Source organism: Zosterops lateralis, assembly GCF_965231275.1.
Source record: "Zosterops lateralis genome assembly, chromosome: 3".
NCBI classification, from domain to species: domain Eukaryota; kingdom Metazoa; phylum Chordata; class Aves; order Passeriformes; family Zosteropidae; genus Zosterops; species Zosterops lateralis.
In genome coordinates this window covers 78,054,069-78,065,463 of record NC_139764.1, presented here as the reverse complement: position 1 = coordinate 78,065,463, position 11,395 = coordinate 78,054,069, and the positions used below count along the sequence as shown (strand labels likewise).

The window sequence follows — 11,395 nt, the reverse complement described above, 5'->3', positions numbered from 1 at the left end:
GGCTTCCATGGTGGAAGGTATTGCCAGGCACCTCACAGGTGTTGCTCCACCTCCCTACAGCAGTGAGGCTCAGGGGTGCCAAGCAGCACCTGCCACGTCTGTCTGTGTGCACAGTGCCGAGGGAACACTGTACTCCCTGTTCCACCAGCTGGCAGCAGGCTCTTCTCACCAGCCCTCACGTCAGTGGGACAGAGGAAGGGCTGAGGAGCAGGGTGTGACTGCTGGCACTTGGGCTTGGCTGAGGTGTCTGAAGAGGGAATGCAGCACAACACCCAGGCAAAGGTCTCTGCAGGGTCTGAGTGACTTGGTTTGTTACAACAGGCAGAGCACGTGGAACCATTGTGCCACTAGGCCTTGGTACACAGTGGCAACCGCAGGAGTGGAGAACTTTGCTTAGGGAAGCACAGTTAACACCACTTCCTCTACCAAAAGGATGTGATATTTACATGGCAAATACACAGCAGTTTTCCTTTATGGGAAATTCCAGGTAGAGTTGTGTCTTAAGTACACTGCTGCCACCAAATGCCTGAAGAAAGTGATTGTGACAGTCTTGCCCCCTGCAAGGGCTGTGCCACACCTGCTCTTTGGCAGCTGGTAGGATGGAGAACACAAATCTCCCAGCGCAGATGGTGTTTCCAGCCTGCAATAGCAGTGACACACAGAAGAGGATTCATATTATTGTGGAAAAAATCATTTTACTAAGAGATGTGACTTGACATCAGGTACGGCCTCATTACATTTGAGTTACGGGTGTAATGCCAAGAAGTTTCATTCCGTTGGCTAAAACTGAGCGTGCGGCGTGGAAGAGACAGAGCCGTGCCTGGAAGACAAGGAAAAAAAGTCACTTTTGGGTAGTGCTACAGAATAGGGTGTGGTTCTTGGGACAGCAGTTAGACACAAGGGTGAGAACACCGTGTGCAGCCTGTCCCCTGCATTCTCGACTCCCACTGGGACTCGGATCTACACAAAACCTGAGCACTAAGGGACACAAAGCACTGCCAGATTCACACCAGCTGTTGGCAGCCCATTGCACTGTCAACAGAGGGACACTGTCAAACAAAGGAAGGTGGAGAGGAATGTCCAGCCCAGCCCTCGAGGCAGAGCAAGCAAAGATGCCTGAACAAGAGTGCAATGACTAAAAGCTGAAAATCTTTCATGCATCACGGGCTAGTACAGCCTGAGGATACCGCTGGAATCCCTCCCTCCCTATGCCTGGGTGACAGGCTGTCAAGCAACTAGGGGCTGCTTTGCAAATTTCACTCTCCCTTGTCAATATCTTGGCTGTTACACAGCTGGCTGTTTGGGAAAGGCTCGATCAAGCTTGCTCCGAAAATTATAGTTCTTAAATGTTGTTACATGGCAAGATACTTAAATATATTTTTTTACAGGATAAGGAACTGAAGTTTTCCTTGAAGTCTTAACACAGTCCATCTCCAAAGGCACAAATGCTTACAAGTATCTAAGCTCAAATACAGACAACAGCTCCACCAATTCCACTGAATATTCTTCCCCCACAGCACAGCTCAACACTTAAATGTGATTTTCTACCAAAACCAAATAGGTAATTCCTTTTGAAATAGATGAAAGAAAATAAGAGAAGCAATGTAATTAATATATAATTTACTGAGTCATTAGAGGGTCAGACATTGCCTGGGAGATCAGTATAAAGAATTTGCATTTATTTGGAATGGCACATAACAGTTGCCAGCCTCTGTGCTTCAGCTAGAAAGGCAATACCTACGACTTGGGGTATGTAGGTGGCAAGAGGGAGGAGACAAGACTCAGTTCTCTCCTAATTATCTATCTTCCCACATAACCACTAAAGAAAACCATCAAAAGTCAACGAGCAAGTTAAATGCTCAAATATTTACTCTTAAAGCATTTAGAAGGAAAGGCGATGAGAAGGTGTTTGACTGGCTCGGGAACAGTTGTCCTTAGAGTGCTGTATTTTTGGAGGATCAAGCAGAGCAGCCCTTTCCGGAAGGCACAGCTGTGAACAGCAATCCCTGCCTTCCCAAAGCGGTGCCGCCCACGGGAGAGCCTGGCTGTTGGCTCCTCCGCCTGCGGGCTCCAATTCCCCCCAGCGGTGACACATCCTTCCCTCGGGCCGCCCTCCAGGCTCCAGCCCCCAACCCCTGGGGCCGTACCTGTGCCACGTCGGGGGCGCTGCCTTTCACAGGAAGGGTTTTGTGTGCCACAGCTGCCAGGTGGCTGAAAGGGAAAACACGGCAGAACGGTGAGAAGGAACAAGTCACTTGGCAAACACAGCACTGTGGGCTACAGAAAGCAGCAGAACTGGAAGAGCCACCCACAAATGCAGCAGGCCACAGGCTGATTTCCAAACAGTCTCTTCACCTGGCTGAATGGAGGGCATGGTTTTCTGTAGCCTGTGTGGTGTTGATGGCACACCCTGACAACTTAATTCTCCTAAAATAACTCCCAAATAATCTCCCCACTTCACACATACCGTCCCACTCCCTGGCCTCCATTCCCCCAAAAAACCCACAAAACGGTCTCAAGACTCCTCTGGGAAGATCCTTGAGAGTTTACCCTATTATTCCCAAGAAGCATGATTCTTTATGCAGTTTTCCTTAACTTGTTAAAGCCTTCCTCATACACAGGTCCTACAGCTTCCTCCACCAAGCCTACACCAGCATTTCATGGTGCTATCCGATCCCTATAGGAATCAGATAAACAGTATCACACTAATAACAAGCTTTGTTCATGGACCTGGATAGTGGTTAAAAGTAGTTTGGATAAAATTTCCTAGCTCAAATGTTGATATCAAGAGGATGTTATCAGCTAAAATCTGCTCCTTAAGACATCATTAGTCCAGCATGATGTTGGGTTCAGATAATGGGTTTCAGCTAAATGATTATGTTTTTCTTAAAAGCTGTCAAGTTTCTCAGGAGGCTCCTGGATCCAGCTTTAATCTCTACTTGTTGATAGTGTTATTTGCTATCCTACTTTAGGAAAACCATCCCACAAATTTGCATCTTCTTGCTATTTTTACTCTTCAAAGCAGTGCAGATGTGAGTGCTGCAGAGTCAACTCAGGAAGACCTGTCCTCACTGCAGACACCACCAGTATCAGCAAACACCTTACCTCAGTGTGAGGAGGTAGCTGACAATGTGCTTGGGTTGCAGATCCTGGGAAGATCTATACAAGACCTCATCATACCTGTGAAGGAAGGAAAGGATTGTTTGGTGCTGAAGTGGTACAAGGTGTACTCAGATAGAAGGCTCATCAGACTTGCTTAAGTCAGGACAAGCACACAACCACAGCTGCAGAATTAGCAAAACTAATCTTCTGAAGCAGACCTAAGCCATGTCATTAGCACACAACTGATTATTCCTTCCTTGTTCACTTATTATTGAAGGAGATTGCTTCTGCTCCTCATCATGCAAACAGCTCAGAGAGGCAGGCTACAGCAAAGGGAACACAAGAGCTGTACTTGCTCCAGGAACATTATGTCTGGTTTTACATCTCAACACTAATTGCACACTTCTAGGAGCAAAAAGCATGTGTTAAATAAGCAAGGAAGACAAAATAGTCCCTTAGAGGACATTGCCTTTAGTAAATACAGCTTAGAATTTTAAGCAGATAAAAGAAATCTTGCAACATTTGAAAAAGACAAATCTTGGAACACAGAATTACACAGAGTGGGTCAAGTTGGAAGGGACCAGAGTAGGTGATCTGGCCCAATCTGCCTGCTCAGGCAGGGTCATCCTACACAACTTACACAATACACTCGACTTTGTAAGAAGTATTAAACAGGGCAGTACAGGCAGTCATGAGAGCTGTGTCTTTTCTTCACGTGTTTTGCTATCCTTTTTCACAGCCTGCAAGAAGGTACCAACACCTCTGGGGCTGAAGAGATTTCAGATTCAAAGTGGGGACTGGACTTCCTGATCTCTGCTCAGCTCCCAAGCCCATCCCTGCCAGCATGTTCAAGCTGAACTGCTGTGGAATCTTCCTCTCTTAAAGACAAGCTGCACAACTGGGGAGTGCTCTGTGATAACGAGAGCTCAGCAGTCATGTAAGAGTATAAAAAAATCCCAAGAAACAATTCACATGTTTTCTGTGAAATACAATGGCACTGCATGAATAAGACACTACTGGTCTTGCTGAGAGCTGGCTGGTCCTGCTGTTGCTCAAGAGAGCAAACAATGGACTGCAGGCAGACCTCTGGAGGCCATTACAGTGAATGGCAGGGCTCTGCAGCCCACATGTGCAGGTCAAAGGAGCCACCTGGTGCACTGGCATGACTTTTGGGAGTCCTAATTTTAAACAGATGGCCTCAGGAAAGTCTTAGTATGGTCAAAAAAGTAAACTTGCTGGCACTGCAGTGTGCAGTGCAGTATATAGGAATTCTCACTAGGAATTCGGGAAGCTTTGGTCACTTCTGACTCCATCATAGGCTGTGCAACATGGACAACTCCCTTGTCTCCATATTTAATGACACATCTATGAAATAATGAAAACAGAAACTGCTCAACTTTAAGACTGAATTAATGAAGAACACTACAGCTATTAACACGTACCAGTTGTGCATGTTCAGTAGCTCTGAAGGATGCTGAGCTCCTGAATGTGCACACACATACTCCATTTACCTCACCGCCTCTCTCTTTTCTCACATGACAAAAACAGAACATGAGGGACAAAGCAAATCTGCAGCTAATATTTATACAGAGCTAAGCTCACTTTCATGAGGACAAGAAATAATTAGAAGGTTTATGTGCACAGAGTATGTTCCAAATATTTTTCCATCATATGGCTTCTAAAGCCATGAACATTTCAAATATTGCAATCCACATGGCACAAAAGGTAAGCCATTGCCTCAAACAGATATTTTCTCTTATGATCATGCAGTCTGTGCCCTCTCAATAGACCAGTGGCATATCCAGACATTTATTTCAAGGGAAATGGTATTTGGGAAGAAAACTAGACAAACCTGAGAAGATGCTGAAGAACAGAGATGGCATCTGGCTCTAGCAAGCATGCCACATTTACATCAGTTAGCTCTGCATTCCCATGCATCTGTTCTAAACTAAAACAAAAGAATGGAAAACAAATGTTGGATGAAAACCACCTCTTAATGCTGAACAAAAAAACCCAGTATTCTGTGTTTTTAAGAAAACAGGGTAGGCTCTGCTCAAGCTGAATGGAACAGTGAGACAGACTACCTGACTAAGATTTAAAAAAAAAATTTAAAAAATTAAAAATTGTGCTGGCCATTCAATTATCAACAGGACTAGAGATATGCATGGACAACAGGTCCAGAAGCTGAAAGGACTAGGGTGGTAGTCAATCCCCTACTAATGGTACCACACACACCTACATGACAAGGGAGTACAAGAAGCTTGCACATTCTCCCTGGAATACCATGTCCTGCTGCCACCGCCTCAGAACATCAGGCTGCTTCATACCTTTGGCCTCACCCAGGAAGGAATCTGGCATGAAAACACATATTGAGGTCTGCTCTGGCAGTTCAGTATAATTGATAAAACTGTTCAAACTGGATTCTTCTGCAACTCTTAAAAAAATAATGTGTCAGGTGTTTGACCTGAGTCAACAGGAAAGGATCTCCTTTTAATCTTGGCTATCAATGGTGGGAAATAACAATTTAAAAATAATCCACTAGCTACTGTGGTAGCCAAAGCATCTAAGTTTCATGATGTGGTGCATTTTACAAGTATGGGCATTTTGGCTCCTACATCAGTTTCCTTAGTTCTAGACAACTTTTCCTCATCACTGACACCAAGCACAGAGAAGCTGTTCCTCAAACTGAGAAACTACATGAACAGTTAGTTCAGTTCCACAGAAATGAGGTGGAAAATTAATTTTAATTGGCCTGCTCTTCTGGGAAGTCTCAATGATTTCTATCTTAAACTCACACTTCTGCTGAAGAAGTGAACATGTATCATATTTAAGGAGTTAGTACTACTACTTTGCAAAGCAGCAAGTTAATAAGATTAAAATTCACATCAGAGTGTGTTGTGCAGAAATGCTCCTCTTACCTATGGAGTCTGGCATGGGTGTACTGCAAGAACACACCTGTATCTCCCCGACTTTGGAGAGCTCGATCCCAGCTAAACTGGTAATCAGATGACAGAAGGCCCCGGAAATCCTGGAACAATAATTGATGTCACACAGACATGGCTCCTCATCTCAATCTGTAACTTCTCACAGACAATGCAGACCCCTCCTGAGGCAGCTCAGACTCACCTGAATTATGAGTGCTGCAAGACCAACCTTCTCTGCTGTCTCCACAGCATCTTGGAGCGCTTTGGTTGCTGAAGGGAAACCAAAAAACATCATTAAGTCTGCAGTACCATCATGACTCTCTTGCTCAGACTTGGAGATGCCAATGAAAGTGCAGATCTTCCGTAACTGTAAACTAGCAATATGGAAATTGTCAGGTGCATGCAGCAAGGAGTCCAGGATATACATCTCTACTAAAAGCTGAAAACAGCCGTTTCACATGGGCTTTTCCCCACTTCCCCTCGTGTGTGTATCGCAGATTTTGAGGTAAGAAGGGTTCATTACGACAGACTATGCAGGCTACACTGAATTCCTCTTCACAATTCTGACAGCCAATCTCCAAGATCAGGGAAATGCAGATTTTGTTGAAAAATTGATAAAAAGCTCTAAGTGATACAAGATGCATAAACAAAAAAAGAAAAGTTGTTCCAATGGCTAATGGACCGTTTGGATGGATGTTTAGGGAGCATTCACACCATCCACTGTAAATATCTCAACTGACTATACTGAGGGAATCTGAACTGAGAGAATCACAAAATGCTTTGAGTTGGAAGGGACCTTTAAAGATCATCCAGTCCAAACCCCCTGCCACGTGCAAGGGCACCACCTCCATGTCTCTTTTACAAAGAAAAATCATCTGTTTTAAAAAAGCTGAGGAGGCAGAGCAAGGAAGATAAATACCACTTGAGCTGATCAGATCTCTGACTCAATCCAGCACCTAACTCCAGAGAGCACAAGAGGGGGCAGCATTTCACCGGGAACTGCTTGGATCTGTAGTGCATCAGGAGAAAACGATCCCGGAGCCACAGCCCGAGCGAGGCGCAGGCAAACCCTGCCTTCAGCAGAGTCTGGGGCAGAGCAGTGACCTCCCGGGCACTCGGGAACAGCCACGGGGCTGGCAGGGTGACAAGGCAGCAGTGGCAGGCGAGACAGGGTCGCTCTTGCCAGAGAAAATTGTCAGAGCTATAAATCCTTTGGATGAAATCTGACTGACCCCTGAACTCCAGCTCCAGATCTACTACTGACTCGTTTGCCCCTCCAGAAAAACACAATTGTTGTCCCCAAAAGGCAAGTACTTCCTTCCCAGTGCACGATGAAATAATTTCACTGAATGTTAGAATTTGCAAATCTACAATTTAAAGGTGTTCACAGAGTTGCAAAGAATTATTGTAATGTTTATATTATGGGAAGTAAAAAAAAAAAGGAAGAAAAATGAAGAAAAAGGGCATACCACTGTGATTAGTGCAATACAGGGAGAAGTGAAGGGTGGAAAAGATGACACAATGTGATCAACACAGAACATCAAAAGAAACTAATAAGACCTGAAATAGCTAACTTTTTGTGGAAGTCATGTTTTGTAACATCCTTGAGCGAACTTCATTTAAAACATCTTCCAGAAAAATTACTTCTCCTCTCCGAGTCTTCATGCCTTGAATTAGACCAAAAGACACATGCTGGCACCTGTGTTGAGAAGCAGCAGGACCAAAATTATATTTCAATTGAGAGAAACATTTGCAGTGTTTTTTTCAGAGCTGGATTCTCTATCAGGAAACAGCAATAACAGCTGAATAAATAACACTCCAACGTGGGAAGCTCAGTGATATAATCAGTGACTCTCATTTCAGCAACCAAGCTCCACACTTATTATATAATGGGAAAATTATGATCAGAGTTATGATAGCCTGGTCATTTGTGTGCTCTCATGAATCTCTTGCTACTAGCTTTAGTGCAGAGGCCTCAATGCAATAATTTGCAATAAATTAAGGAGAGGCAGGATGTAGACAGATCAAATTACTGTGGCAACAGATCTCTTAATATAATTAGAAAAGGAGTCGTAATAATTCTATTGTGGCCACATTAAACTGAAAGTATAATTAATCATTGCTAATAATAAAGTATTCATTGTTTCTGCTCATAATAATCCCAAGCATTATTCTTGATTCAGAATCTAAGGTAATTTTAGCACAACTTTAAGCACTGTCAAAGGAGGCAGGCTAGTAGTCCTGAAGGCTAAAACCCTATATTTAACCACAAAAGACATGCAGTCAGGCAGAGAGGAATATGATTTAGTCTGGAGATCCATTACTGACCTTTGCTCAGATTGCTAACAAGATTGGTAATTACAGTGAATAATAGCAGGGATACACTTCCCTGCAATAGATACTTCAAGCCTGAAGCATGATTCAAACTCAGATTCTGATCTCTGCTAAAATAAAATACTTCAGGAGGCAATAATTTAATATGTGACCACACAATATCCCAGAAGCTATGCCACAAAGTCTCTTAAAAACTGTTTCCCTTTTTCACATCAGGCTGTTATGAAAAACCTGTTAAACGAGAGACAGGGCTGTTTTTCACATCCTAAACACACAGCAATGACTCCACTTACAAATAAATCAGACCAGCAGGAGTGGACACATAGAATGAAAAGGTTGCTGGTAAGGACCTGAGGCCCACATTGCACATAAGTCTGAGAATTTGTTTCTCTGTTGGACTAGTACTAGTTGGGTCCTACAGGCTAAATGTCTGCCTGGACTCTGGACTCCATTACTTGCACACCAGCATCACATCTTGTAGTTTAGTTTAATCCAAAATGCCTACATGACGTGTGCTATAGCATGATGGACACCAGCATCAGGAGATTCTCCTCAAAAGAGCACTCCATTGAAATTCCAATGTACATATTATATACAATCTGGAGGAAAAAGAAGCTAACCAACAAAACCAGTATATAATTATGATTTTTAAGTACATACCTTTCTGCCCAGTCATAACCCATGAGCTTCAGTATTTGGAATAAATGTTGAAAGTGATTACTTTGGCTTTTATCTGTCTAAGGAATAGAATTGATGCATGTCAGAAAACACTACAAGTCTGATAAGGAGCAGGTTTTAACACACAAACACACAACACCACAGTGCCAGTAAGTCATTGCAAGCAAAATTAAGACCTATGAAGACAAGCAAGACTTGAAAATTGTGACAGCTGGAATCTATGGCAATGGGATTTTGAGTTATGTTAGAAAAAGAAATCCATCTTTTCAGAAACTATTATTCCCTGGTCACGAAGGCAAAGACACAAAGTGAAAGGAAACCTTAATGCTTTTTAGTTTCTCATGATCTGAGAGCTGCCCATCAAACAAAACATCTCTATTTTCCTTTCAGAACCTTACTGCTCTTGTTATACCCCTGGGTTACATTACCCAACTCCAAGGATCCTTTGGTTAGAAACAGAACACGTCTTTGGCTGTCTGCCTCCACAACCCACTAGTTTCTATTGTCTCCAGCATGATTTGTAGTTTTATATCATAAGGCAGGTCCATATTAAAAAAAAAAAAAAGGTATAAATTATCTCAATTTCATAATGATGCCCCTCTAGTGCTCTCTTCCACTTTCAGTTACACTCTCCTACAAATTGAAATTGTTTCTGACTGTATGTTATGTCTAACAATCTTCATATGTGTTTCTAGCTACAGCTGTTGCTATGAGGTTCATTTTCCTACCTAGTTGTTTTGCCTCCCTCAGACTCCTTTTTATCCCTCCTTTAAAAAAAACAGTGCAGAGATAAGCAAATAATCACTATTTCCTCATTTGTTTGGTGTTCTGGGACAAGGAGCGAAATGCTTGTGTTCCTTCTCGACTGTACCACTGTATCAAGCACCTGCTTCCTCTCTCCTAGCTCCTCATAACCTGCTCTGTTCCTGGGAATCACCTCTCCCTGCTGACTCACAAGCAAGGCTGATAAATGGGCAGCAGTGGCTGGTGCTTCCAACAAGGCCTTCCAAGTCCTTTTCCATGCACCTCACAGATGAGGTGCATCTCTCCACAAAGCCAGACCTCTCTCATTAAGTGGCTGGCTTTAAGGTAGAAGTCTGCAGTCTGACAGCATGGATTATATTAATTCTTCATACATAAAAGCATTTTCATCTCCTTCAGTGCAATATTCAGTGGAATCTTACTACCTAATAACTTGCTGTATGCTTTAAAATGTTTTCAATATTTTGCTCATACCACTTGCCTTTATATGAAATAAGTAGGATTTTTTAAAACGTAAATTGGTTAATGCACTGATTTACAGCATTACAAGTAGCAAACCAATTTAATGTTCTTTTAAAGAAGTTGATCTGATGAAAATAAGACAATCTTATGAAATGAGACTCTAGAGTCTCTAAATATTTTTCTTGTAACAAGATTAGGATTCTGAAATATATTTGTATTTCATTATTAAAGACTAAATTCATTAGCATTCTCATTTAATCCCATGAAATCTTCCTGCCTCTGGTAACAGAGTAAAGTCCTAACTCACTACAAAGCAGTGCCACAAAACAGCAGCAAAACTCAGCAAGGCTGGCAGTTCCCTCACCAGGCTGTCTGTCCCACAAGAGTCTCCTAAGAGTTTGTTTCACTCTTCATTTATGACCCACTTTCTCAGCCCTCAGAAAGCCAGAAGTTACAAAAATACTAACCATGTCCTCTGAAAACCACACAACCTGAGCAAGGCTGGGAGGACAGGACAGGCTAATCTGTCATTTCCCACTTGAATGAGACATTGGCTATGATGGACACACCAATCACATCACAGTTTGGCTGTGCTGTGTATCCCTTTGGACTTGAAGGAGACCAGGGAGGTCCAGGCAAGGAATTAAACAGTGACTGGAGTTCAGCTACAGCAGCAGTCTGCTCCAGACTCTTGCTCCTATGCTTGCTCACTCCATTAGCTGAAAGTTCAGCTGACATCCTGATTTGTGCAAAGTGGACAGCCAATTATTCTTTTCTCTAATTGTTCCTTCTCCCTTGGTCCCTGCTACCTCCTGGTATGTCAAAGGCAAACAATTGCCCACCCACATGAACTAGACAGGAAACAACCTTAACATCTGATGCACTGCACTTTCAGAGCCACACTGCCTTTTGATGCCAATCAACTCCTTGTTCCAGCCAGCAGGGGCACAAAAACTGGACCAAAACCAAGCAATTTCCCCCCAGAATAACCAAGAAGTCCCTGTTCTACGACAACATGTAAGAATGGCAAGCTACAGGAAACTTCCTGAAGACTGAAGCTAAAAGGAGGAACGTGGTTTAACTAGAAGTTCCACTTTAAACTGTGTATTTAATGTTTTGCTCATTGATCTCTC

General features: G+C 43.0%; 1 protein-coding gene across 1 annotated transcript in view; it reads right to left on the bottom strand.

Annotated features, from left to right (window-relative positions):
* Positions 1 to 673: 673 nt before the first annotated feature.
* Positions 674 to 11,395, bottom strand: part of RARS2 (arginyl-tRNA synthetase 2, mitochondrial) — a 29,919-nt gene continuing 19,197 nt past the window's right edge. Inside the window, exons 13-20 of the mRNA XM_083858210.1 lie at positions 9,021 to 9,097; positions 7,601 to 7,725; positions 6,229 to 6,296; positions 6,021 to 6,130; positions 4,955 to 5,050; positions 3,106 to 3,180; positions 2,148 to 2,211; positions 674 to 820 (exon numbers count right to left, since the gene is read on the bottom strand). Coding sequence (XP_083714336.1) covers positions 734 to 820; positions 2,148 to 2,211; positions 3,106 to 3,180; positions 4,955 to 5,050; positions 6,021 to 6,130; positions 6,229 to 6,296; positions 7,601 to 7,725; positions 9,021 to 9,097 — 702 coding nt within the window. The 3' untranslated portion in view covers positions 674 to 733. The remainder of the gene's footprint in view (positions 821 to 2,147; positions 2,212 to 3,105; positions 3,181 to 4,954; positions 5,051 to 6,020; positions 6,131 to 6,228; positions 6,297 to 7,600; positions 7,726 to 9,020; positions 9,098 to 11,395) is intronic.